Consider the following 26,048-nt stretch of genomic DNA (forward strand, 5'->3'; position numbering starts at 1 on the left):
GATCCTTTGAGCCCCTTTGGGATGAGCTGAAGTTTAGCAGAATAAGCAGTAAAAGGAAAAATTATTTGAGTATCAGAGCCTAAAAAGAGCAGAGGATCACTGCACACAGTGCAAGCACCCTATTCCATCCCCTTAAAGCACACATGGAGCCTTCATTAGGGATTCCAGGCTGATGCCTGCAGTACTGCCATGGAGAAACTCAGTCCTGTGGTGCTCCTACATGCCCAGCAGCTCCAGCAGCACTCCATGGTTCTTACCAGTAAGTGAAACACCTAGCTGTCCTCTAGCTGTTCCGTGAAAACTTAATGTCTGCTTGATTTTTAATTAGCATTTGGCATATACACATTATGCAAGCTCATTTGCTGCCTTCTCAAAACTCCTAACAGTGCCTTGAGGCATCAAGATTTATCCCCTTAACAAAACAACTTCAGCTGGAGGAGGCAGAGGTGTCTGGAGACCACCTCTGCAGAGAGGTCAGGGAGATCTGCAAAGCCTCAGAGTCTGAAAAGCATTTTTTAAAGCTCCCATGGAGTTCTGGGAGATGCTTCCACAGCCTCTTTTCTCTTACTCAGGGAAAGGAGAGGAGTCATACCCTGACCTCCTTGCTCTGGTCATCGCTGTCATTGTCACCATCGTCGTGGCCATGGGGGTGAAGAACTCTGTGGGGATGAACAACGTGCTCAATGTCATTAACCTGGCAGTCTGGATCTTCATCATGATTGCTGGGCTCTTCTATGTCAAAGGTGACAACTGGGCTGAAGGGCAATTCCTGCCCTTTGGATGGCCGGGGGTAAGTCTGGGGACTTGAGGAACTCGCAGCACGTAAGGGGTGGCACCCACCTGCCACCCACTCAGCTTTGCTCATGGTTTATGTGCCCTATTTCCACTGCACCCTGCTAAACCCACCTGTGCTTTGGCTAGGGACCCCCAATTTCCATCCCCTCAGGCCTGGATCCAGACCTCCTCACTCCACCAAACCCAAAGGCTTTGACAATGCTTTACCCATAGATGAGAATAAACCCAGAAGGTGTCCAAAATGTTCTTCTAGAGAGCCAAACTCCAGGGGAAAGTAGACACTAGGAAAGTAGACTCTGATTTGCCCTGCAATGAAGCAAAACACAGGGGCCATCTGAGACAGGGTGCTCAGGAGGTGCTGGCTCTGCCTCTGCTGAGGGGGAGATACTTGTGTTGGCTTCTTTTCAACACCAATGTTCTCAAGCATTTGTTTTGAGGACTTCATAATGCCACCTGCCAGTACCTATTTTATGGATGTTCCTTCAAAGCTTACTGAGAATTTGGATATATTTGGCTTTTTTAACTTGCTTGCACTGGTTTTTATCCAAGGATGAACAGAGACTGAAAATATCTCAGCTGGCCTAAGCCCAAGATAATTTCTCAGATTTACAGTGCTTAACTCCGTCGGGGTTTCATGCAGAAAAATAAGCAAGAAAGTAAAGTAAACCAAGAATCTTGGTTATTGAAAGGGTCCCAAGCTGCCATCCCTGCACCTCTTCAGTAAATCAATACCTTTCTGATAGAGAAGAACCAGGAGGAGGAGAGCACTGAGGATCATTTGAGAGCAGAGGATTGTGCTTTTATGCCATGCAATAGGGTTGAAAAGGAGGAAGCTCCACTTCAGCTCACCAAATATCTCCTGGTAAAAAAAAAAAAAAAATTTAAAAAATGTAGTTTTATGAGATAAATATCCAAACCACATCAAACCCATAAGGTCTTTCCATTATTTGCAGTAGGCTGCTTGTCTCCCAAATTGTTTGCAAGAGTAAATCCACCACAGCCCAAGCATGAGATTCCCAAGGACCATAGGGGAGACTTTATTTGCTGAGGTGAATTTTACCATGTGCTCCATCACCAGGCAGCTGAGCTGACAGACATGAGGGTGGTACCCACCTACCTACGTGTACCTGTGGGATTTACAGCTGCAAATTATCCCCCTCACAGCCCCAGAGCCTTTAACCTGCTCCAGTTCTTCTTTCCTGTAAATGTCTTTGCTAATACTGTTAGCTTTGTTGGGTTCTTTTAAATCCCATTAGAAAAAATAACTAAACAGTACAAATAATTCCTCATCCAAGTGCTCCAACGTGTGCTCCTAACCTGGCTGTGGGTTCCAAGGCAAACAGAGGGTGTTTGGAAAGCAGTGCACATCTGAGTGCTGCTGCTCTCTGCTAACAGGCTTTGCTGCCACATCTTGCTAAGAGGGAACGTGTAAACATGCTCCAAATCCCTACTAATATGAATGGATTTGGGGTGGAGGGTTGTGAAAACAAACCTAAAATTGGTTAATTGTACCTTCTGTGGCTGCCAGGAGCTCCCAGCAGATCCGGGCACTGCACAGGTTTCTGGTGCACCACGAGGGAGGTGCAGATACCCCCACTGACTGGGGCCACACGTTGACATCTTCTCCCTACACCAAACCACTGCGTTCTGGATGTTCCCAGGGTCAGACCCCAGATGGGAACACCCCACCTGACATGTACACCCCGTGATGTGCCTCGCTCAGCCTGTAGCTCAGGCAGGGCAGAACTGGGTTCTTTCATTTTTGCTTGGGTTCCCTCACCCTGGCTGGGTGCTCAGATACTCCATCCTCCACTCAGGTGCTCAAAGGGGCTGCGACCTGTTTCTATGCCTTCATTGGCTTTGACATCATTGCAACCACAGGAGAAGAAGCAAAGAATCCCAACACCTCCATCCCCTACGCCATCACAGCCTCGCTCGTCATGTGCCTGACAGCTTATGTGTCTGTAAGTACCAGCTAGAGATACCTAAATGTACAGTGAAATATGTATATAAATGCCATACAAATAATATATGCAGTATATCCTATCCAGGCATCTCCCCTCCCCATGAGCCAGAGTGCCAGTCTGACCCAGGGACAAGGGGACTTCTTTGGTGGGAACTGGGACATCATCTGTGTTGCCCTATGACATCCTGCCCAGGCTCCCCTTGGCCCCAACCCATTTCGTCCCCAGGCTCCTGCAGAGATCCCTCTGCTGGCTGCAGGGAGATGGTTGCAGATATTTTTTTCCCTTATCCCTATCTATAGCTTTTGCATCCAGAAATGCAGCAAAGCTGAAGGAGCAGCAGCATGGCAGGAACCTTTCTCCACAGTTTTGGGAAAAGTAGCACTGACTCTGCTGGAGATATGTGAGAGGGTCCAAGTTATGAGATGGTGGGCAGGGATGGCCCAGGGAGGCCCAGGGAGAGATCCAGCTGGTCTGCACCCCAGTAAATGCATATCTGTACTGGGAGATTTTCCCTGTGAAAGAGCAAAACTGAGTCACAAAGAAGGAATAATACTGTTCTTATCCATTCAAAGAAACTCACCCACTGCCTCTCCTGCATCACAGCAAGCTTCCTTCAAAACCTTTTTGGCTCAAATAGGATCAGACTGTTGCCCCAAACAGGATCAGAGTGTTGCCCCAGGTGATGCCATCTTGGGTTTGGGCTTGGCCCATGGGGAGTGCATGAGTCCAGCACTGCTGAGCCCAGACAGGAACGTGGCCAATGCCAGTGTTACTGACCCCACCATGTCAGTAACACCCTCACCACCCCAGCCAGGTTCCAGGTGTTGCCTTCAGAGTCCTTATCTTTAGCATCTTACCTCCCTTCCACAGGGGACATAGGGATATAACCCCAATCAAACTTGAAATTTTTTGCTTTTCCACCTTTGAGAAGCAGCCCCCGTGCCCTGCAGGCCCCCAGCTGACGCCCATGTCCTGCTTCCTCTCACCTTCCCCAGGTGAGCATCATCCTCACACTGATGGTGCCCTACGATGCCATCGACACCGAGTCCCCACTGATGGAAATGTTTGTGGCCCACGGCTTCTACGCAGCCAAGTTCATCGTTGCCATTGGGTCTGTGGCTGGGCTGACTGTCAGCTTGCTGGGCTCCCTCTTCCCCATGCCAAGAGTCATTTATGCCATGGCTGGTGACGGGCTGCTCTTCAGGTCAGTCATGCCAGTGCTGGCATTTATTTTGGTTCACTGTGGGACCCAGAGGGGAATTGTGCTGGGAGGGATGGGGACTGCCTGGTGCCACTGTGAAGGGAGCTGCGGGCACCCACCAAAGCAAAATCCTGGGGGGGGAAAAAGAGAGCTCTAGGGAAAGGTTTTTCATTTGGTGCTGGTACCTGGAGATTCAGCTCGTGGGAGGATGAGCATTTAACTCAAGAGTCCCTTGCAAAGGAGAGCAGCTAATATGCATAAAATCTTGACATTTACTTGAACGTGTCTCAGTGCCCATTTCAGAGCTGGTTAGACCTAGGTCTAACTCCAGAGCCAGTCTCAGCAGTATTTCCAGTATCTCCTGCTGCCTGCACCAAAAGGCACCAAAAGCTGAAGGGGTCACAGCTCTGAGCCTGGGCCCTCCAGCTGATTAAGTTCCTGTACCAGGGAGCTGCTGCCCTCTGCAATTTTAACCTTCTGCAACTCTTTCCATGCTCCAGATTTTTGTCCCATGTCAGTTCTTACACGGAAACTCCCGTGGTGGCTTGTATTGTCTCGGGGTTCCTCGCAGCACTGCTCTCCTTGCTGGTCAGCCTGAGGGACCTGATAGAAATGATGTCCATTGGCACCCTGCTCGCCTACACCTTGGTCTCAGTCTGTGTCCTGCTCCTCCGATACCAACCCGAGAGTGACATCGATGGCTTTGTCAAATTCCTCTCCGAGGAGCACACCAAGAAGAAGGAGGGCATCCTGGCTGACTGTGAGAAGGAAGCTTGCTCCCCAGGGAGTGAAGGAGAAGAGTTTGCTGGCCCCCCAACAAACACCTGCGGGGCAAAAAATCTGCCATCTCTGGGGGATAATGAGATGCTAATTGGGAAATCTGATAAATCCACCTACAACGTGAATCATCCCAATTATGGCACGGTGGACATGACCTCGGGGATAGAGGCGGATGAGTCAGAGAACATCTACCTCATCAAGCTGAAGAAGTTGATTGGCCCTCGTTACTACACCATGAGGATTCACCTGGGACTGCCAGGGAAAATGGACCGTCCCACGGCAGCCACCGGCCACACGGTCACCACCTGTGTCCTCCTGCTCTTCGTCCTGATGTTCATCTTCTGCTCCTTCATCATTTTCGGGGCAGACTACATCTCGGAGCAGAGCTGGTGGGCTGTGCTTCTCGTCGTGCTGATGATCCTGCTGATTGTTGTGCTGGTGTTTGTCATCTTGCAGCAGCCAGAAAACCCCAAGAAGCTGCCCTACATGGCACCTTGTCTGCCCTTCGTCCCTGCCTTTGCTATGCTGGTGAATATTTATCTCATGCTGAAGCTCTCCACAGTTACATGGATCCGATTCGCCGTCTGGTGTTTTGTGGGTGAGTCCCAGATTCGTGTATTTTAATTTTTTTTTTTTTTTTTAAACTGACACTTTTGAAAGGATGAGTCAGCCCTGCGTGGCTGAGTCCCTGTAGCAAAGCTCCATCTCTGAGAGCCCCCCAGCCCCAAGCTGAGCCATTGGGCAGTAGCTTCCACATGCACCCTTTGGGCTGGAGAAAACATAATCAGGGCTTTTTTGGCCCTCAAAGCAATAGGTGAAGCTACAGATCCAGGGTAAAGCCTTCTACCTGGAAGCAAAGATGACTCCAAAGCATTAGCTTAATCCCTGGTAATTCAAAACTTTCTCCTGCAGGTACATCTGACACCTCTTCAGCTGCCAGCAATGGCAACAAGTCAATTAAAACACTCCATTAATGTGTGATGGTCTCCACCAGCCCCATCCATGGCTGCTCACCTGCTGGGGATGGTGGGGGGCACATCCCATTGTTTTTTCTGTCAGAGATGTGCTGTCCTGCCACATGAATTTAACACACACTCAGTTTCCATGGTCTGTGGCACGTGGAGAAGTCTGGGGTTCTCCAGGATCATGTCTAGGGTGGGTTAATCCCAGAATCCCTCCAGGTACATTTGCTTCTCGGGGAAGCATTGGTGCTGGAAGGGGAGATCAGGTCAGGCTCGAAGGAGAAAATGAAATGAAGCCCCTGAGGGGAGGAGAACAGGATTTCAGAGCTGTTTTAATACCAAATACACTCATCCTGACAACTCTGCGGCACGTGTGGCTGTGAGCACCAGCAGGAGAGAGACTGAGATCATCAGAAAACTCCAGAGAGAAAAGGGTAGTGGGGAGGGTAACAGGATGGAGATCCAGGCTCAGTTCTTGGGATCCTCCTCAGCTCTACTGGGAGCTGCTGTCCCACCAAAGCTGCAGATGGCCCAGTCACAGGAGTCCAGGAGTGATCCCAGCTGACATTAAGACACACAACCCTCATGTCACAGCTGGCAGCCCAAAAACCCAAGGGGGTTGAAGAGCAGACATCAACTACAGCATACACTGGCTGAAAAATTATGGGTGTATTTACACAGTCTTCACCCTCACCAGCTGGCACCAGCCTGGTGCTGGGTGGGAGGAGGTTGGTGGTGAACTGGGCTGGAGCCCCATCCCATCCTGATGTAGGTTTTGGGGAGCAGGTGCCATCTGGGGGCACGTGGTGTTCATAGCAATGTTTTAGCTGGGGTTGCTGGGCTGGTGCTTGTTGTTGGGGTCCAACCCTCTCCTTCTCACAGGTCTGCTCATCTACTTTGGCTACGGGATGTGGAACAGCACCCTGGAAATCAGTGCCCGGGAGGAAGCCCTCCACCAGAGCACCTACCAGCGCTATGATGTGGACGTTGACCCCTTCTCCGTGGATGATGGCTTCTCCTATGCCAATGAGGGTGAGGACTACCCAGGCTGGGGTCCCTCTGAGGACAAGAGCTTCTCATACCAGCAAATGGCAGGGGAGAAGGAAAGCCATCGGACAAGTAGCAGGTCGAAAAGCAAAGGCAGGCACAAACCACCCTCGGAAGCTCTCATTGCCAATGATGAGTTGGACTACTCACCCGAGTAGTGGGATGGGCAGTGGGGTGCCACACTGCCCAGACAATTAGGAAGGGTCCCTGTGGCTCCCTCACCCCATCTCATCCTCCCCAGCTCCTCCACCACCACCCTGCTCACCTCTGGTCCTCGGGACACACTCTGCAGTTGCCGTTGACCCCGAACCAAACACACCCGTGGCCCATTGTGGCTCCCTCCATCAGTTGGGTCCCACTCTGGTGAACACCAGCTGATCCCCTGGCACTGGTTGCTCTCCCGGCACTGGCTGCACCCGTGGAGGTGGTGGAATGGGAGATGTGCCAAACTGGGAGGCATTTGTTGAGAGGTGGAAGGAGCTACCCAAGGGGATGAAACATCCCTGGGGAATGTCCTCTTGATGGCCACAGTGGGGGGATGTCACCCTTACATTTTTGGCACTTGCTTGGCATGTGTGCTTTTTTTTTTTTTTTGAACCACCTTAGAAGTCCCAGCTGATCCAGAGGGACTGGTGGGTGAGTAGGTAGAAAATGGAGATGGACAAACCTCTCTCAAGGGGGTAGCTAAAGGATGGATCCAGGGATATCGGTCCAATCACACAAGTCCCCTCACACAGCAGTGTGACCTCTCTGTCCGTCCCCACAGCCTGAATCCAAGCATCCCAAATACTGGGATTCAGAAGTAGTCTATGTCTCAACCAAATCTTGAAATCCCAGCATGGTCGAACATCCCAAACATGTTTTGGGAAGCCTGGTCCCATTTCTGGGACCTTGCTGTGACCACACTTGACTTAACCCACCTTGTGCAATTGGTCAGTGAGGACCCCAGGCTGTTCCTCTGAGCATCACAGGCTGAGTACTAACTCCACCACGTTGTCTTGAACAAAAATAACTGTTCTGTATTTCCCTCACTGTGGTGGCACATTCCAGCCCTTGCTCTGGCATCGTGGATTCAGGGCTGTGTCTGTGTCCCCAGGAAATAGCAACATCCATGGGTCAGCCACACCTTGGCAAGGCTGGGCCACATTTGGCAACTGGAGAGGACACAGCTACTGGAATCTCCCTGGTTTGAGTTGGAAGGGACCTTAAGGATCATCTTGTCCCAATCCTCTGCCATGAGCAGCGACACCTCCCACTAGACCAGGTTGCTCCTAAACCCATCAACCTGGGCTTCAACACTCCCAGGATGGGGGAGCCACATCTCCACAGCTTTCCTGGGCAGCCTGGGCCAGTGTCTCACCACCCTCACACTAAAGAATTGTGCTTCTCATTCTGTACCTTTCTGTATTTCAATTTGAAACCAAATGGAGCTGGTGGCTGGCAGGGCAGAGGGCTCTGCAGATGGGTGCTGCTCATAAATAAACCCTCTGGTTTGGCAGAGCATGGTCCTGGTCCCCAGCAGAGCTGTCACATTCCCCATCACCAGTGTCCTCACCACAAGAAAGAGAACATCATTTTGAATAAATAACAAATAATCACCCAGGAAGGGCCTCATCAGACAGCAACACCCATCCTGCTCCCAGCTGCCAAGGGCTGCTGCCAGATCCATCTCTGTGGGACCCCAGACCAAGCTCCAGGGCCAGAGGCTGCTGCTGGCACCCCAGGGGGAAATTTAACATCAGTGGGGGACATGAAGAATGATTTCCAGTGTATGATGCTGTGAACACAGTCCAGCCCCCTGGCACCCTTTGCTGGCAAGTGGGCTGCTGGTGCAGAGGGTGCCTGGACCCATCCTGATCACTCCCAAGGTTCAAGGGTGAGGTTCTGAATGTTTCCCACCTGCAGTGTCTGCCCCAGACAGTCACAAAACACAGTCCTTTGACCAAGTGGAGAAGAACATCCAGTTCTGCAGACTTTAACCCAGAGAGCCCCAGGCAAGCCAAGGGAAGTTTTGGCCTCTTATGAAGGGCTTCAGGATGGGAGTGAGAATTTGGCCAAAGGACCTATAAGCTTTGCTCTGGCATCCCCAACTGCTGCCCACCCTGACCACCCTCCTACCAGCAGAAATCCCAAGTTTGTCCCACCAAGAAGCTGCCATGTGCATGGCTCATGGGACAGCTCAGGAAACCTTCCTGGCAGGGCTGAGACCCTCTGGAGAAGGTGACCCAGGCTTGGCTGCTCTTGTCCTCGACGCCTTAGAAGTACCCAAGTGAGATGGCACCTCGCAGGCCTGGCTTCGCCTTTTTAGGGAGAAAGACTGAGGCTCTTTTCCTACCAGCTCTTGCACTGTACCACATCTGGGGTCATCATCTTCATCCTGCTTCCACACTGTGTTTAGGCCTCTGCTGAACCACAAACTCGTGCCGAAGTACCCTGTCACTCCTTTTGCAGCCTTAATCTCTGGCTCTGGAGCAGTTCCCAGTGCCCATGTCTGTGCTCACATATGCTCTGGTTATGCCATCATCTCATTCAAGGAGGGCTTGACCCCTTTGGGAACCTCTCTGTTGGACATCCATCAAGTGAAGCCCTTCTACTGCTCTTGTTCCTGTTCTTCACCCCACCCTCCTTCCCTTCCCCATGGGCAGCACAGCTGTGCCACATCCCCAGGACTGTCAGCATTTGATTCCACAGCACCACCTGGTGTGGACAGGCTGCCCACAGCCCTCACAGTGGTCACAGGTGGGATCTGTGCCCTCCTACCCAGCCCACCACATCCCACCTAATGAAGGAGCCTCAGGAGAAGGCAGATGAGACACAGGCTGGGTCTTGCCTGGGTCCCCCCCACCCTGCTCCAAGCAGCAATGCCTATGGGACACATGGATCTTGCCTCCATATGGAGCCTTGTGCTCTTTCCCTTGCTGTGGGCAATGGGGTCTTGGATGTGCACAAGCAAAAGGAGCAAAGACCAAAGTGTTCAGGCAAATCCATCATCTCCCAGCATGGCCCTGGAGTTGATTCCAGAGGCTGGGAGGAGGTGTGGGTTGTTCTCCTGTAACCCCAAAATGCAGCTTTCCCACTTCATACCCCTCTCTCACCAGGAGGACACAGGCAGAGCTGGGTCACCCCCCAACCACCACCAGTGAGAGACACACAGCCCTCCCTGCCTGCCTGGGCCCTCTCCTGGGGGCCCAAAACATGACATGGATGGAGCATCAATACCTCAGATCTTCCAGACCCACTCGAGGAGATCTCAGCCCCTCCACATATTCACTCCACACAGTTACAACCACTCGGTACAAGGCCCAGCTCGCCAGCATCCTCCACACCCCCAGAACAAGGTGGGATGTTGTAAATCCAGCTTGTAAATGACCTTCACTTCGTTTTGTTCAGTCTTTTTGATGTGTACCTTGCTTTTTGTTTGTTTGTTTTATTTTGGGGTTTGGTTTTTTGGGTTTTTGTTTGGTTTTTTTTTCAAATGGTCCTTTCTGGTGTAACTATTCTCTGCAGTTCTGGTATGAAGTTGGTGTATTTGTTTAAAAAAAGAAAAAAAAATTGTTCTATTAATTTATTCAATTTTTTTGTGGTTTCCAAAAAGCCCATTGGTGCATTGTGCAATGGGGTCTTGTAGTGTGTCATGAGGAAGAAAAAAAATACCCAAATATGTTATGGAGTGATTTTCATTTTCATATGATTGTGTTGTTGACAACTATACATATAATATAAATATATATATATATAAAATCAAGATACTAAGGAAAAAAAAAATCTAACTTTACCAAAATCTGTATATTTTAATAAATGCATAAAGCTTTATGGTGTGCCTTTACATTTAAAACTCAAGACTGGAACTAATGGATTTTTAAAGAAAGCCAGAGATAAATGTGTCTTAGTATCAGTTTCCATAGTAATGTAAATCTTTTAAATGAAAGATTAAAACAAAAAAAATTAAAATAAAAAATTTCCCACATAAATTTTGTTAAGCCAATCAGTACCTGAAGGTCTGACATTTTTTTTCAGTGTTAAACTGAAGCCAGAGATGAACAAATCTTGCCTTAAGTGTTTCAAAATGTCCTTTGCAGAAGATCCTATTTAATGGGCTGACTTTGGTATTCACTTGCACTGCTGTGAAAAAAAGATGGTTATCAGTTTACACAATTAAAAAATAACAGAAAAACAAAACAAAACAAAAAAACCCAGAAAACCTAAACCCAACAAGCACAGGTTGACAATTGAGGTGGGAAGCCCCAGTGAGCATCAACATCTTCCTGGTGTGGATGCAGACATCACCTGTGAGGCCACAGTCACCCTTCATGATGCTCAGGGTCACCAGTGACCCCATGGGCTCCCTCCTGTTATTCCTGCCCCTTTTGTTTTCCTGGCTCTGGAAGGGCTTCCAGGGCTGGTGGAGCTCCACTGGGTCATGGGTGGCCACCTCCAGGCCAGTGACCACCAGAGCTCACTCCCATCACTCCTCAGCTGATATCAGGCACAGCCTGGAGCAGTTTTTCCCTTCAGGAGAGTTATATTTGAGACTATTTTGAGGCTTTGGGGCAGCAAACAAACACCAAAAGCCTTCAAGAGCCAACAGCGCCGTGGCCAACCCCACCCAGGAGAGCACCACAGGGGAGAGGGGTGTTTTGGGAGGGCTCAGAGCAGGTATTTGAGCTTTGATCCTGTAAAAACTGGAAACATTTAATGTTTCTTTGTGCTTCCTCCAAACACTTCTCCTCTGCAGTGCCAGCACTAATATCCTGTCCCATTCTTGGCCCCTTCTCCTCACACCCCACCGCTGCAGATGTCTGCTTGCACCACAGCTGCTCTGAGCTTGTTATGCTTTGTTTGGATTCGAATTCCCTTCCCTGAAATAAAGCTTCTTCCTTCCTCTGAGGCCTTTGAAGGGTTGGATTTGGGGTGGGCTGTCGGTAAGCTGTGACTGTGGGCAGGGCCAGCAGAGCCCCAGCATCAGTCCCACCCTGTCCCACCTGCCTGAAGGTGCTGAGATGCAGCCCAAGGGTGTGGGAAGCAGAAAAAAAAAAACAAAACAACAAAAAACAAACAAAAGCCCAAAAAAACCAAACAAACAAACAAAAAAAAAACACCCAAACCAAACAAAAAAAACCACAAAAAAAACAAACCACAAAAAATACCCCTCATAAGCACTGCCTGGCAGGGCTCATTCCTTGTCAGGTCATTCATTGCTGCTGGAGGAGCTGAGGCAACACCAACAGCCACCAAAAATAAAAAAACAAAAACCACAAACCCTCCAGCATCTCAAGTTTTTCCCGAGTTTTTCCCCTCCTAGTTTGCCCCGGGGCAGTTTGCAGGGCAGCTTTCCAGCAGCTTTCTGCTCTGAGGTCTCCCACGCTGGTGCTGGCCCCGGGGTTAAGCTGAAGCAGCCGTGCACAATCCACAATCCCCGGGCAGCCTGCACAACCTGGCACGTCTCTGCCCCGACCCTTCGCCCGTGGCACCCGCACATGAATGGCAGCACTTAGAGCATCCCTCCGGGGCATACAACAACTGCCTGTGCCCTGCCTCTGATGTCATGGGCACAAGTGTCCCGCTGCCCGCCTGGGGACATGGGATAGGGTAGCAGTCAGTCTCCTTTTTCATCCTTTTTAAATGCTCCAGCCTCGGCTTCCCACACAGAGGAGGTGTGGGAGCTGCAGCGTCCTTGCCCCATGCCCATGTTCTTCATATTCTCCCTCTGGCACAGCCCAAGATGAAAGGACAGCCCCTAACCCACCTTATTTTCAGATTTTTCTCCATCACCATGATTTGGTTGGTCCCTTCTCCTCTGCCTGCTCAGTCGACTCTCCTCCTACACACAATACCTGGATTCTCCCCCTTGTCCCTCTTGTCCAGAGGCCATTCCTCTTCTCCTGCTCCTGGCTTACACAAATCATTTGAACAGAGTTAACATTTCCAGCAACAAATGGGATATGTTGATTCAACGTAATTAAATTGCTACAGCCTCTAGGAAGGACAAAGTTAGATCCTGATCTTGCATGGTTTTAATCAGAGCAATAACCCCAGATCAGATTTTTGCTGTAAGCACTTCCAGCAGCAAAACTTATCCAGTTCAGCATCCCAGGCACTGCTGGGGGGGACATCACCACTCACTGGGTTCCTAAGTCCCCCCAATACCAAAAGTACCATGGGTCAGTACTGCTGGTGCAAGCTGTCATCAGGAAGATTGAAAGTACAGTCAGTACCGTGCAGGAAAATTACTCACATTTAAAGTATTCAAAAAATAAAACCCAAAAGGCCCACTTAATTCCACAGCAGAGCACAATCTCTCATCCTGAGCTGCTATAAAAAAATAAATACATTTTTAAAACCTTCAAAATCACGGGTAAAACCCTGTCATGGAAAATCTAGCTATGGAAACACACAGGAAGGAAGGAAAAAAAAAAAGTAGCCAGTGGATGCAGGTACTCTGTTATTTATTGTACAGTATTTCACTGAAAGTACAAAGGCATCATCAGTATTCACCAGAATTGTATTGTAACAGGTACGTTATACTGCGTGTTAAAATGTGCTACTTTAATGAGGCAAGACAGAACACAAACTTAGAGGAAGAAAGCAAGGAGTTTAAAAAAAAATGTAAAAATACATTTTTAGTAATGGAACTGTACAAAGGAAAAAAAAAAAAAACCAAAACCAAACTGGAACACGGGGATTAGAGCCCCCAAAGTCATTGAAAACTATATAAAAAGGCACTGTTATCTCCTGTGTAAATTAGGACCTTTGGGTTCTGTTTCCTTCATACTGATGACTGTGGGGGTGGGGAACATACTGTTACTAAAATGATCAAACTCATACAAAAGTATTTACAAAGAAAGGCAGAAAAAAAATCCCCTACTCTTGTTCCAAAAGAGAAACATTTGCCTGGTTGGAGAGTTCAGCCTTCCTCCCCACCCTCTCACCCAAACCCTGCGAAAGCAGTGACCTTGAGCAGGGAAAGCAAAACCTGGTGGGAGAAGCTGCCAGAGTCCTTCTAGCAACAGGAAAGTATCTCTCTGATTTCTGTTTCCTTGCTTTAAACTCTCCTATAATCAAGGGAGCCGGAAAAGAAAATAAAAACACCCTAAAACCCACACGACAACCCCAAACCATCCGAGCTGCGAGGAGATGGGGCAAGGTGGTCAGGACAAAATGGGGGAGGACCAAGAGGTAGGGCTGGCTGGAGCTTTCTTTTCTAGAGAAGGAGGAGGGGAGTAGATGGGGAGAATAACGCTTCAAACTACCAGACATTTGTGCTGCTTTTCTAAATCTTCCCCTGGGAGCTCGACAGCGGCGCCTGTCAGCAGGAGCAAACCCAGGGCACCCAAACCCAGCAGGCAGAGCATCCGACGGCAGCCGTGGGACGTCCCCCGGGACGCTTTTACACGTGAGCGCTCTTGGCGTGGGTGGGGGAGCTGGAACCTGAGCCGTAGTAGAAACGGTTCTCCCCAAATGTCTGGGCATCTCCTGAGCAGCAAACGATGACACAGCCACCAAAGAGGCAGAGGGCAGAACCGATCCAGCCCGTGTAGAGGGAGTACCCGAAGCTCATGATGGTGGTCTCGCGGTGGGCGCAGACGGGGAACCAGATGGTGGCAACGACGCCACACATGGCTGGGGAGAGAGGGAAAGGAAAGGTTAACTCCACAGGGTGGCCCCAGTGCTGGGGACACAGAGACCACCTTGCAGGACAAAGGGGTAAACCCATTTCTTCTCCCTTGAAGTCCCCCGAGGGGAATCTTGGACCTCTTGGTCCAAGAGGTGTGTGAGCAGGAAGCAGCGTAGGAGCCTCATGGGGAGAAAGGTGAAGAGAAAAGAGTCATCCTTCTGAGGTACCAGCAAACAAAAAGAAAAAACAACTGCTGCCTGACACAACTGGATGTGTTTATTACAAGGGAAAGAGATTTGTTCCCTAGGGATATGTTTAAGGGGGAAGAATGAAAGTCATCCCTGAAGCTGATGCTCTGGAGAGCCATAGAATTTGGAACAGATGAGATATGAAGCAAGACCAGGAAAGCTGTATGCACCAGTGAAACACTAAAACTGCTGGTCCAGAATCAATTGGTTTAAATCACCATGTCCATCAGTATCATTGCAGTTGCTCTGAACGGTCACTGAAATATTACTGAAATATCCTGGCACTTAGCAAGACAGAGTAGGGGTTATAAAATACAAACAGAAAATAAGCAGCAGTACAGCATTGCTGGGTTTTTGTTTGCTTGCTTGCTTTTGTTTGTTGGGTGTTTTGTTTGTTTGTTTTATGGAGAAGGAAGTGTCTCCCAACTCTGGAAAGCAGATTCCACTTCCCTAAGGAAAATTTCTGTGTATCAGGTGATATGGACAAACCCAGAAAGGCTCTCCAAGAAACCTACTGAACTAAATAGAAACAGGACTTCACCTCGAGGGGAAACAATGTTTTACCTAGTCAAAAAATTACTCAGGACTTGAAATTTCATGGGGTTTTTTTGCCACAAAAAGCAGGAAGGCTGCAGCAGAGGTGCTGCAGGGACTTCTAGGCAGGTGACATGTGAAACAGATACCCTCAGGACCATAGAACAGGTTCAAATGCAGCACTTCACAGGCAGCCAGGCTGGAGACTACCATGCTTCAGTGTGCAGCACACACGGAGAGTTTGCTATGAGCACACACACACAATTTGCTCTGAGCAGGGAGAAAAAGTGCCCTGGGTTCTCCTTGTGCACACTCTCTCCTATGGTCGCACTCACTGCCCTCCAAGGGTTGACCCCCCCTCATCCTGCAAAATCCCCACATTCACTGAGGGCAGCTGGGGCTGATGGTGTTAATCACCTCACAGGAGCAGGTCCTAAAACAATACTTCTTTATGGGCTGTACATCTGAGAGGAATTAATCTGTCAATATTTATTTGCCTCTGGGACAAGCTGTGCAGGACTCCATCCTTGTGGCTATCAGAGAATCAGAGCAAAACAATAACAGGACCGTGGCAGAGTTACAGATTTCCACCGACCGTGTTAAAAGGTATCTGGGAGCAGTGTCAAAAAGTTAAGGTTGCAAGAGGGGGGAAAAAAGGGGGTGAGATTAAAAATAAAATTGTTTAGTTAAAGTAGAGAACAAATCATAGCTCCTGGCCAGGGCAACAGAAAACCCATCCCCAATAACTGAAGTTATTGTGAGAGAAAATATTTTCTTATGGAAAAGAGAGGAACATTTGAAGGATGCTAATAAAGCCAGTAATAATTTTGGGCCTCCTCAAAGCAAGGACCCTGCGGCTTTGGAAGGAATTTTTGGAGAAGGCAGGGAGGGGAGGACAGAATTTCTCCTACGTGTGGATCAGTCCTGCAAGCAGCTCATGAGCCTCTAACACTTTACAACAAAAATGTATCAGTTGGGAATCCACAAAGCATTCTAATGGCCTCCAGGAAAAAAGCTTCTTTGTTGTCCGAAAAGACACAATAATCTTTTCTTTTTCTGTCAGCAGTAAATATATATATATATATTTATGTCCATAGACTGTAAGAGCCTTATCTATACAGACCCTCCCCCACAACACAGGACTGAAGAAAACATTTGCACAGGGGTGAGAAGAGCTCTGGGGGACACTAACACAATGGCATCTCTTGTGCATGTGGCTCAACTACATGTGAAACCACCTTATTTTAATGCTGACAATAGCAGAAAGCTGTAAAACACAAGCCAAGGACTTTGCCTGGGTTAGTTGGACCTCTCTGTCTGCAGGGGCTACCAGCTGCCCTCAGCCACCAGTGACCCTGGTGCTCAGCCCTGAGACAGGACTGGATTTCATTGCCCTGAATAGATGGGGCTGTGATCCTCCCAGAAGATGCAAAAAGGACAGTCTGCAACTGCAATATTTCTTGGAGAACTCAAATTTTGCTCTAGTTGTATCACAAAGAAAGGATGAAAAAGAAAGAGAGGCGATTTGCCAAGAAACCTGAAGGGATTGGAAAAGGCATTTTTAGGGCAAGTTTTTAATAGCTGCTGACATGGAAAAGGTATTTGAATAGAAATTAGCACCCCTTTCCCCTTGTGCCAATGCTGAGAGACCCTCTGCCTCTCTCTAAATAATGCTTTCCTATAGTGGAGCTTCTGTAGTCAGTATAGCCTGGCAGAAAAGTAAATGAAAGTCTGCAAACAGAGGGAACATTTTCCATTAGACCAAGCTACCTTAGATGGAAAAGCAGGCATGTTTTGGGGCACACACAAACTGGAAAGCTGGGAATCCGCAGGGATACATCCCAGGCTCCCAGCATTTTTAAGTCCTTTTTGATTATGGACTTGCAGTGGCCCAATCTGCTGAGCTGAAATTCTTAATATTCTACACGACAGGCATAATTTAATCAGATGGAAGTCCACGTCAACAGGAAGCACAGAAGGTGCTTGGGGAGGTGGGGGAGATAAGAGCAGGATCACTCCAACTGAAGGGACAGTGAGTCCCTGCCAAAGTCCTTATCAGTAAGTTGTAGGCTTGCTGCAGAAGAAAGAATACTTCTCTCTCACAAGTAAATTAGTTACTCTGAGTTGCTGACTCAAAGTCACATGGATTTCTCTTTCAAAGCATTTGGTTGAAATAACTGATACCTATGATTATTATTTTCTGTGTGCAAGGCAATCTTTTTTTTTTAACTTAATATCTATTGCTGTACAAGTAAAACCCATGCAGTGTCCAGAAAAAACTTATGGATACTTTATTTAACCTGCTATAGATAATATGGTCACTTTGCAATAGTAATCCCAAATAACTCATGTGGAAAATGCCTGCCTGGTTATCAGCATGAGGTCCCCCCAAATTACTATCAACAACACAGGATGGGCCGGGGTTTTTCCATCAACACTATCCTAAGAAATGTTTCCACACCAGCTCAGAGCAAACCTCTGCTGATGGTTGTTTTCAGCAATAAATCAGTTCCCTGGGACAGATAGGATCAAGCAAAGACATAAATATATCAGCAGGAAGGGTAGGAGGGCGTGCACACAGGTTGCACTCCACAGCTTGCTATTATCACTGGACAGAAAAATCAATGGAATATCTGAGCCCATTGTTTTCCTGGCAAGTTTTCAATTTTTTATTTTTTGTTGTTGTTGCTGTTGCTGGTTGGGTTTCTTTTTCCCCACACTGTTTCAGCCCCTGCTTTCCCTTTTTAACAAATGTCAGTGACAAACTGCCAGCTCTTCCCTGTGTGACAAGCAAAGATTGCTGTGGGGTCAGCTCCCCCCCCCCAACATATTTAATTTCTCCATTTTTCTGCTATGTTAGTGAGTGCTTTGAGGTTTGTTTTCTTTTAATCAGAGTTCTGGGAGTTGGTCTCTGCTTGGAGGGAAAGGCTGGAGCCTCTGCAATTGGGGAAAACCACAAAACAGAGTTCAGTGACCAGAAGGTAAATAAGAACAGTCCCAGGCATAGTACTTCTAGAATATAATGAATTTTAAGTCAGTATTATGGGGTTTTTTTAGGCCAGATTCAGGTCTATTAATGCTCTGGAATAATAACACCTCATTTGCTAATAACAGATCATTAACCAGCTTGAAGTCCCAAGCTCTGTATGCTATTCTTCATCCAAAGGAACTGTCCTGCTGATCAGCCCAATCTGATCTGGGACTTGTAAAAATCAATGTGGGTCAGGTTATCACCAAACAACTAAAAAACCCAACCAACCAACCAACAAAACAACAGCAACAACAAAAAAACAACCCCACAATTTAAGAGCTAAAGGAGCTTATTTATTCTTCATTTGTGACCTGACAAAAAGAGCATTATAATTCTAATTGTGACTAAAACTTGTGACCAGGCTGCTGCTCCCAGCTCAGATCATTCCAGACATCAGCAACATGAGCAAATCACTTCACCTGCAGATGCTTGCAAACTCACTAAGGTACAATCAGTAAGAAATCCGAATCCAATCCAAAGAGCATTCATCCACCAACCTTTCTGTAAACACACATATTTCCACTCCTCATAGTGTCTACGCAGGGGAAATCCACATTCTGAGACAGAGGAGCTTGGCTGATGGAGCACCACAACACTTTTCCTCCATTCTCTTGCATCTATTCTCCTCCCTGGTGTCACATCACAGCAAGATGAGGATGGGAGAGGGACACTCCAGACCCCAAACACTTCAAGATACGGGGTGTCACTAGTCCTAATGCAGTATTCCCCAACACAGTCATTGCAATTTGCTGTGTGCATGCTGTTCCTGGAATCCTGTTGCCCTTCAGCAAAGCAGATTTAAGGACAACACTCCATGGCTGCAGCCATGCCAATGGGGCTGATCTACAGCACGGTTCTCCTCAAATGGAACAAAAACCCAATTTTGTTTGTAGTGAAATGCAGCTCTGCTGGGCTTCCCCTATCCCAAGCCAGGCAAATCCAGCAGAGCAGACTTTGCTGGCACTATAATTTCATTCAGAGCCAGAAAAAAACCCCACACTTTTTCTTTCACTTTACCAAGCCCAAATAGGTGACTCAAGGTTTTAGGACAGTGATGAAGGCCACATGCCAACAGCTCTCTAAAATGGTTGTTCATGATGCCCTAAACAGACCTTATAAAGCTGATTTGAGACCTTCCATCTGTGGCAACGTGCCTGACTGCTTCTCACCAAGGCACCAGAGGAGGAACCTCTTGCAAGGAAGGAGTGCCCAGAGGACAGCCCCTCTGAGCAGGCAGCTATACCCAATGCCCACTTGAAAAAAAAAGAAAAAAAAATAAATAAAGGAGAAGAAGAAAGAAGACGGGCATGATGTCAGTTCTGGCTGCCAGAGACCAGCAGAGCCACACAAAGAGGCCACTTTCCCTCACCCCTCCTCCTCTGCCATGCAGACGGGTGAAAACAAGGCACTGCAGCCTGTTGCTGAGATGACGAGGCTTCAAGAACATGCAGGTGTTGACTTGGGGACAATGAGCTCCACAGTCTGTGCTGCTCAAAACAATCTCCTCCGCCGGCACTGAGGACGCGAAGAAATTCCCAGGGGAACTCGGAGGCGAAGGGCAAGGCTGGCCAGAGGGGGCTGGGAGGCACAGGGGACATCATGCCAGCTCCCTTCCCAGGTCCATGTCACCTCCTTGCTCCCTCCCCTGCTGTCCCCACAGGCAGGTCCCTCAGCCACCACCCTCCCTTCCCACACACCTCAGCTTACACTGACACAGCTGCACCCGCGACGCTCAGGGAAAATTCTGAAAAAGTTCTGACCCTTTTCCAAAAAGAGCATCATTTCCACAGTGACCCAGCAAAACCAGTGCCCATGGACAGCTGTCTTTGAGTGGCTGCCTTTGCTCTGCTGCAGACACAGGAGGTGGCCTGGGGACTCCACCAGACAATGCACAGCAGGGTTTCACAGCCTCTGCCCTCATTGCCTCCTGCATTTTGTCCTCCCACCCTTTCTCCTGCCCTTTGATCATCCCAAGTGCAGGAATTCTGGAGGGCTTCAGGGTCAACCCAGGCTGTTCCTGGAATCCTGGAATCACCCATCTTTTCAGGTGAACATGCTCAACCAGGTTGCAACACTATGAACTGGAGGAAGATCCCCAGCTCTCCACCTTACCCAGGAGGATGATGAGGATCCCTCCCAGCTGGGACCGCCGGTACTTGGCAGCTCCAGGCTCATGGCCCATCCGGATGCAGGGCAGGACAGTGATCAGCAAGAAGATAGCAGGAAGACCCAGGACAGAGGCAGCAATCATCAGTGCTCGACATGCTTGGACATACCCTGTAGGCAAAGCAAAGGAAGAGGATTTTGAGTATTGGACTCAAGGAGACCGCTGGAGAAAAGCTCCTGTTTGATCAGCTCCCAGTGCTTCCATGGGGTATGGGACACAGGTTCAATCCTTTGTGTAAGCAATTAAGACAGTCAGACTGCTGGATAGTGGGAAGTGAATGAACATGGGATGGGTAAGCTCAAAATTTTCCCAAGAACAAGAAGCTCTGCCTGGAAAACACAGGCTCTTCCCAGCAAGACACTGAGAAATCACTGGTACTTTGGTACAAAATGTACTTCTCTTATGTACATATAATTTAAATTTTTGTATTTTCCTAGCTAAAATTTTATATACTATATAAATTTATATATATATACTTTATAAACTATATAAAATTTACATACAAATAATAAGAATAGGTCATGACTTGTGTGCAGAAAGAAAACAAAGAGTGTCAGATTTGCTCCGGTGCCTGGTGAGCCTCCACCAGCTCTCAGAATAGTCCAAGCAGAGTGAATACAACAGCTCTCATTCCCCTCCTATTAACAAAATGAAGCTGCCACAGGCAAACACAGTTTTGTGTGTCTCAAACAATATCAGCAAACAGAGGTCTCAAGCAAGTCCTGCTGACATAAAGGTAAGGCACCAGACATGAGGATTTTTCTGTTCCTGGAAATGCAGACTCAATGTATATTGAATAGTTTCTTGATATTTCCAGAGGACACTTAATGAAAAAAAACTTACCAGAGGTGTTCAGGGCAAAAAAATGAGATCCTAAACAAAGGAGCTGGCAGTGCCCAGTGTGGCATCTAGGCAATCAATCCTGACTAAACCAGAATACAAACACATTTATTTTAAAGACCCAACTCAGGCAATGAACGACTCTAACTAGATTTCAGCTATTGGGCACACCAGGATAAATGTCCCTCTCTTGGAAAGCTGTGGGTATCAAATGTATTACAACCAGAAGCATCTTGTTTTGTGATTTGTTTCTGCTGGAGAGCAGCATTGCTTTCTCCTCCTGAAAGACCTGTTCACCTATTAATTAAATTTAATTCAATAATGTGGGGGGTTTTGTCTTCTGTGCTGAATCATATTGAACAATAGCAACAACAAGGAAGGTAAAACTAATAAAATAGAAGTATACATACACAAATGAGGTAGAATAAGAGCTAATCTGAGAGATTTAATATTTTAAGCTCTGTGTTACACAGACTAGGCTCTGTAACAGAGATATTTGGGAATAATCTTTCTAGCCCCCTGTGAAATTATTTTCACAACTGTTTAAACAGATATATAAGGAAATACGTAAGAAAACTAAAAGGAATGGTTATTTCTACCCTATCAGCTTTGGAAGAGGCATCTCTGACATACTAGAGGAGGTGCAATATAAAATTTAACAGAACAAAGAAGCACGGCAGAGTTAACAGTGATTGAAACAGATCAGATCATGAACTAAACTACCAGGGAGAAGACCACAAGACTTCATCAGGTTTAATTAGTTCAAAAGATGTATCAATACTGATGAAACATCTTGCTCAGTTTTTCTTTTGCAGTAAACTAGTGGAAAATTACAATATAATTAGAAAATATCAAGGCAAGTTAAATGTAGTTACATCTGTTTGCCTTAGAGCCTGTGGGAAGCACAAGACCATCAAGACTAATGATGATCTTTCAAAAGATTAACAGCCATAGCAGCACTAATAATAGGTGTTGAAAGACTCATTATACTCAAAATCATTTTAAGGAACAGAACCTTAACATTTATAATAGCTCACGATCATCTCAAAATTCAAAATACTCTCTTATACCTTGAAATACTCTGCTATACCTTAGTATACTACATATGTTTTGTGATGCAATCTAGACACAAGATGTGAAAGGAACAGTGAGCATTTACTAAGAGCAATGAATAAACATGAACCAGACTTTAACAGCCACAGGTAACACATGGTATGCTTAAAGCCAGGTATAATTTAATTATAACAGCTATTATGCACATTCTTTAGCGTATCGAATGGACCATCTCCTGCTCTGATGGAGCTGAAGGAGCTTCACCATCAACTCATCCTGCAGCAGGACCTGCCCTGCTCAGAGCAAGGCTTGGCTCCTCACCAAAGGAAAGGACAGGGCACACATACCTGGCAGTATGAGGATGTCCACAAGGGGCTTGCAGTGGTAGAGCCCCGTCGCCATGACACAGTCTGCCCACAGCCCCTTGGATCCCAGCTCATCCATTTTCCTGCAGGTGGTAATGGTGTAGCCACAAGTCACCACCCAGTCATTGGTGGATGTTGCCACGATCACCCCGATCCACCCTACAAAGCTGCAGACAACTCCAGCCAGGTGCAGGCAGGTGGCCACCATGGTGATGATCCCTTAGTGGGGGAGAGGAGACAGGAGAGGACCCGCAGGGCTTCAGCAACGGTGGCCAGAGAGTTCCTTGCTGTGGATTCTTCTCTGCTGGGACCTAGTGTGAGCAGGAGGGGTGAAGGTTTGGTAGGATGAGGTCCCTGATCAGGCACTCACTGCTGCTGCAGGCACTCAGCTGCCTCTGCCCAGCTCCCTCCCTGGGAGGGGTCAGAGCTGCCTCCAGCCCCATAACACATGGGAGGAGCGAGCAGGGAGCCCCAACTTCTGCCAGTTCATCGAGAGAGTCAGAGGGGAAGGAGGGTTTTGAAAGGAGAAGGAGAATTACACCCAGCCCTGCTTGAAAAGCAAACCAGGCTGCTTCATTCAAATGCAAACAGCCTGACCGTTCAAGATTTAGCATCTCTGGAGAAAAATTAAGGCAGTGTTTTCAAGGCACAGATAAACAATCATGCTGATATCTCTTTATGAAAAGGCAGGGCAAGAAAGGTGGTGGACAGAGTTACTCAAGAGGTGGAATTGATCATCTCACCAGAGCCATCAGCACAGCTGCAGTAAAAGGACAAAATCAGTCTTGGGTTTTTTCCTGACGTTTTCAGTTACTGCAAAAACATAAAAGATCCACCCCTGTGTTCTCTGCTTGTGCAGGGGGGTTCAAAAGTATCAACCAACATTCACAGAGTTTTAAATGTGTGTTTTGCTTAACAGCACCCTGTTCCAATTTTTGGATGCTAAAACTTAAAATGAGCAGCTTTTTAATCAGACCCGTTGGGGATGTAAGTTTTTATCTACTTGATAGAACAAGGAAAAGCCCACTCCGAAGTATCAAAAGAAAAAAAAAACCCACAAAAACTTCACAACCGCATCAGGAAAAACAGGCAGGCAGGATAACCTCCTGATTTGTTTGTATTCTCACAAACATATAGACGTGTTACTGCGTGCCAACACATCCCTAATGAAACTTCAGCGTTTTGTGTCCTTCCGTGCTGCTGACCCTGCAAAGGGAAGGGTTGGATGCAGGAGGATTGGACGTGCCTGGAGAGACCACTAGTGGAGAGCTACCCACGCTGCAGGGGGAACGGGAAAACCGGGCAAGAGATGATGAACAATGGATCTGATTCATTCCCACAACTGCTGGGGAGAAAGACAGACTCGAAGCTACACTCCAAGGTTAAGGTGCCAGGAATTGATTCTATCCTGCCTGTCATCCAACAGTATTTTCTTCCCATTCTTTAGGCAAATAAGGTGAAAGACATGAACAGAAACACCCATGCTCCATCACATGTCCCTTAGATTTAAAATTCAAGGACAGGAGGTCACAGTTTCGTTTTGTCAGACCTCCATTTGAACACTGAAGTTGCTGTATAAAGAGCAGAAAATTATCTTTGAAGTTGAGCTTTCATGATAAACAGAAATCTAATAGTTCTTGTCATATCTGTTCTATAATGTCAGTTACTCTGTTTTTTTCTGTACCTGGTTTATAGGATTTTTATAGGATTTTTATAGGATTTTTGGACTGTCCTGATGTGATCCCACCTTTCTAAGTAGGTTATTCTTCTGCTGCAGGTGGAACAAGCTGTTACTTACATCCAACCACCATTTTCATGTTGCCTTGGGTTCAGTTCCAGATGGATTTAATCTTTTCCCCAACCAATATTCCTGCTTATTTATTATTCAGGAGATAAACTTGTCATCTCTTAAGTGAAAAGAGTGTTGTTCCACTTCTTGGATCATACAATTGTATTGGATAGATCATGTGTCACCTCTTGAATTTGGAAGGAGACAAGCTGACAAATGAGTATGTTCCTGCCTCTCCCCTTCCTTGACTCAGGTTATGGGTTCTCAGTCTAGCATTTCCTCCATTAACTTTATAGCATTCTGAGAATTAAACACCTGATTTGTTTGTATCAGGGATAAATGTACACAGCTTCTTGATTAACACCAGACATAAGCAGTCTGGACCACCTTGGGATGACTGATCCCAGTCTCTGCCATCTAGCAGTACTGTCACCACACAGTCCTTTGGAGGTTAAAACCCATGCATATTCCCTAAATGACCCTAATACTTAGATCTCTAGCATGCTTCAAAGTATTTTATTTTTCCTCAAAATATCAGAAAACATTTTGCAACATCTTGATGTCCCCTTTCACCCCAAAGCTGAGACTGGAAGCATTTTACATGGTGATAGTGCAGGCTCATCCTAATGCACAGAAAGCAACCTTTTAAAATGCCACAGACCATGAATTCAGAGACTGAGGATTCACTCTCCTGTAAACCAGTCCCCTACAATTATGGTTTCCTACACCACAAAATTTTCTTATACTGCCACATCTTCCTTCCCAACTGCATTTGTCAAAAAGTGACAAGAAGTAAATCTGACACTCCAGTAACTACTACTGTTCAACAGCACCCTGGTGCCCACAGGGCATAGCTTGAATTATTTCATCGATGTCAACAGAGACAGGAAACATTTACTGTTCTGTCAGTGTTATAAATAACACCACCAATATTTAAGTCAGTGTAAGCTGGCATACTGAAAGTGAACAATGATTCACAAGATCAATAAAATAAGAAACAAGGAATGACTTCCCAGCTATCTGCTAAATAAACTGAAAACATGTTGGGCAATATTCTTAAAATTTGCTATTTTAAATATAAGTGCTACACACACATTTATCTCAGCAACAGTGTGAGCACCTTAAAAATCAGTCTTTGTACCCTGCCACCCAGGCAGTTTTTCTTTGCTCAGCACTGTTTTCCCTGACAAATGGCATGCATTGCAATGAAGTTATCTTTACACAAGCTATCAACCCTTCAGGACTTTTCCTCACAGAAATGACTTACCTTGAACTTTTTCTTTGCAGTTTTCAGCCCAATAGCTTTTCCCTGGCTGGGAAATACAGCAGCACAAAAACATAATATGGGATGCAGAAATAAACTGGGTTAACAAGTGGTACAGCTCCTTGTCTGTTTTCTTCCACACTAAAGGCTGAGCTTCTCAAAATATTAACCAGTTTCATCTCCATCCTGGTTCATACTGTTCATTTCTCTCTCCAGCTGCAAAATACAGGCAAGTACATGGTAGCATTAAGGGTTTGCAATAATCTGAAACACAATTAGGATTTCCTATATGCAAAAGCAGCACCTTAAAATAGGAACAGACTTAATGCTTGTGACCTTGCTTGTTCAACTGTCAAAAAAAAAACAACAAACCAAGCCCCAGTATGAATA

The 26,048-nt window shown here is 46.9% G+C and overlaps 2 protein-coding genes across 2 annotated transcripts in view; one reads left to right on the plus strand and one right to left on the minus strand.

Annotated features, from left to right (window-relative positions):
* The window catches only part of SLC7A14 (solute carrier family 7 member 14), a 29,653-nt gene extending 18,938 nt beyond the window's left edge, over positions 1 to 10,715 (plus strand). The window contains exons 5-9 of the mRNA XM_030456111.1: positions 573 to 790; positions 2,613 to 2,759; positions 3,758 to 3,966; positions 4,464 to 5,341; positions 6,588 to 10,715. Of these exons, the coding sequence (XP_030311971.1) occupies positions 573 to 790; positions 2,613 to 2,759; positions 3,758 to 3,966; positions 4,464 to 5,341; positions 6,588 to 6,910 (1,775 nt within the window). The 3' untranslated portion in view covers positions 6,911 to 10,715. The remainder of the gene's footprint in view (positions 1 to 572; positions 791 to 2,612; positions 2,760 to 3,757; positions 3,967 to 4,463; positions 5,342 to 6,587) is intronic.
* Positions 10,716 to 13,183: 2,468 nt separating this feature from the next.
* On the minus strand, positions 13,184 to 25,701 carry CLDN11 (claudin 11). The gene is made up of 4 exons (XM_008501347.2): positions 25,662 to 25,701; positions 22,588 to 22,916; positions 20,293 to 20,457; positions 13,184 to 14,372 (listed from the first exon to the last, which is right to left on the minus strand). Exons 2-4 carry the CDS (start codon positions 22,811 to 22,813, stop codon positions 14,140 to 14,142), a joined length of 624 nt encoding a protein of 207 aa, XP_008499569.1. The 5' UTR covers positions 22,814 to 22,916; positions 25,662 to 25,701; the 3' UTR covers positions 13,184 to 14,139.
* Positions 25,702 to 26,048: the final 347 nt, after the last annotated feature.

The sequence above is a fragment of the Calypte anna genome, chromosome 9, assembly GCF_003957555.1.
Source record: "Calypte anna isolate BGI_N300 chromosome 9, bCalAnn1_v1.p, whole genome shotgun sequence".
NCBI lineage: Eukaryota > Metazoa > Chordata > Aves > Apodiformes > Trochilidae > Calypte > Calypte anna.

Bases quoted from the DNA above. Each gene is read 5' to 3' on its own strand.
- CLDN11 (XM_008501347.2), bottom strand. From the start codon at position 22,813: ATGGTGGCCACCTGCCTGCACCTGGCTGGAGTTGTCTGCAGCTTTGTA. The intron at 20,458-22,587 runs GTATGTGTGCCC...CTTTGCCTACAG, and splicing joins GGACATCCTCATACTGCCAG to GGTATGTCCAAGCATGTCGA. The intron at 14,373-20,292 runs GTAAGGTGGAGA...CTCTCTCCCCAG, and splicing joins GATCCTCATCATCCTCCTGG to CCATGTGTGGCGTCGTTGCC.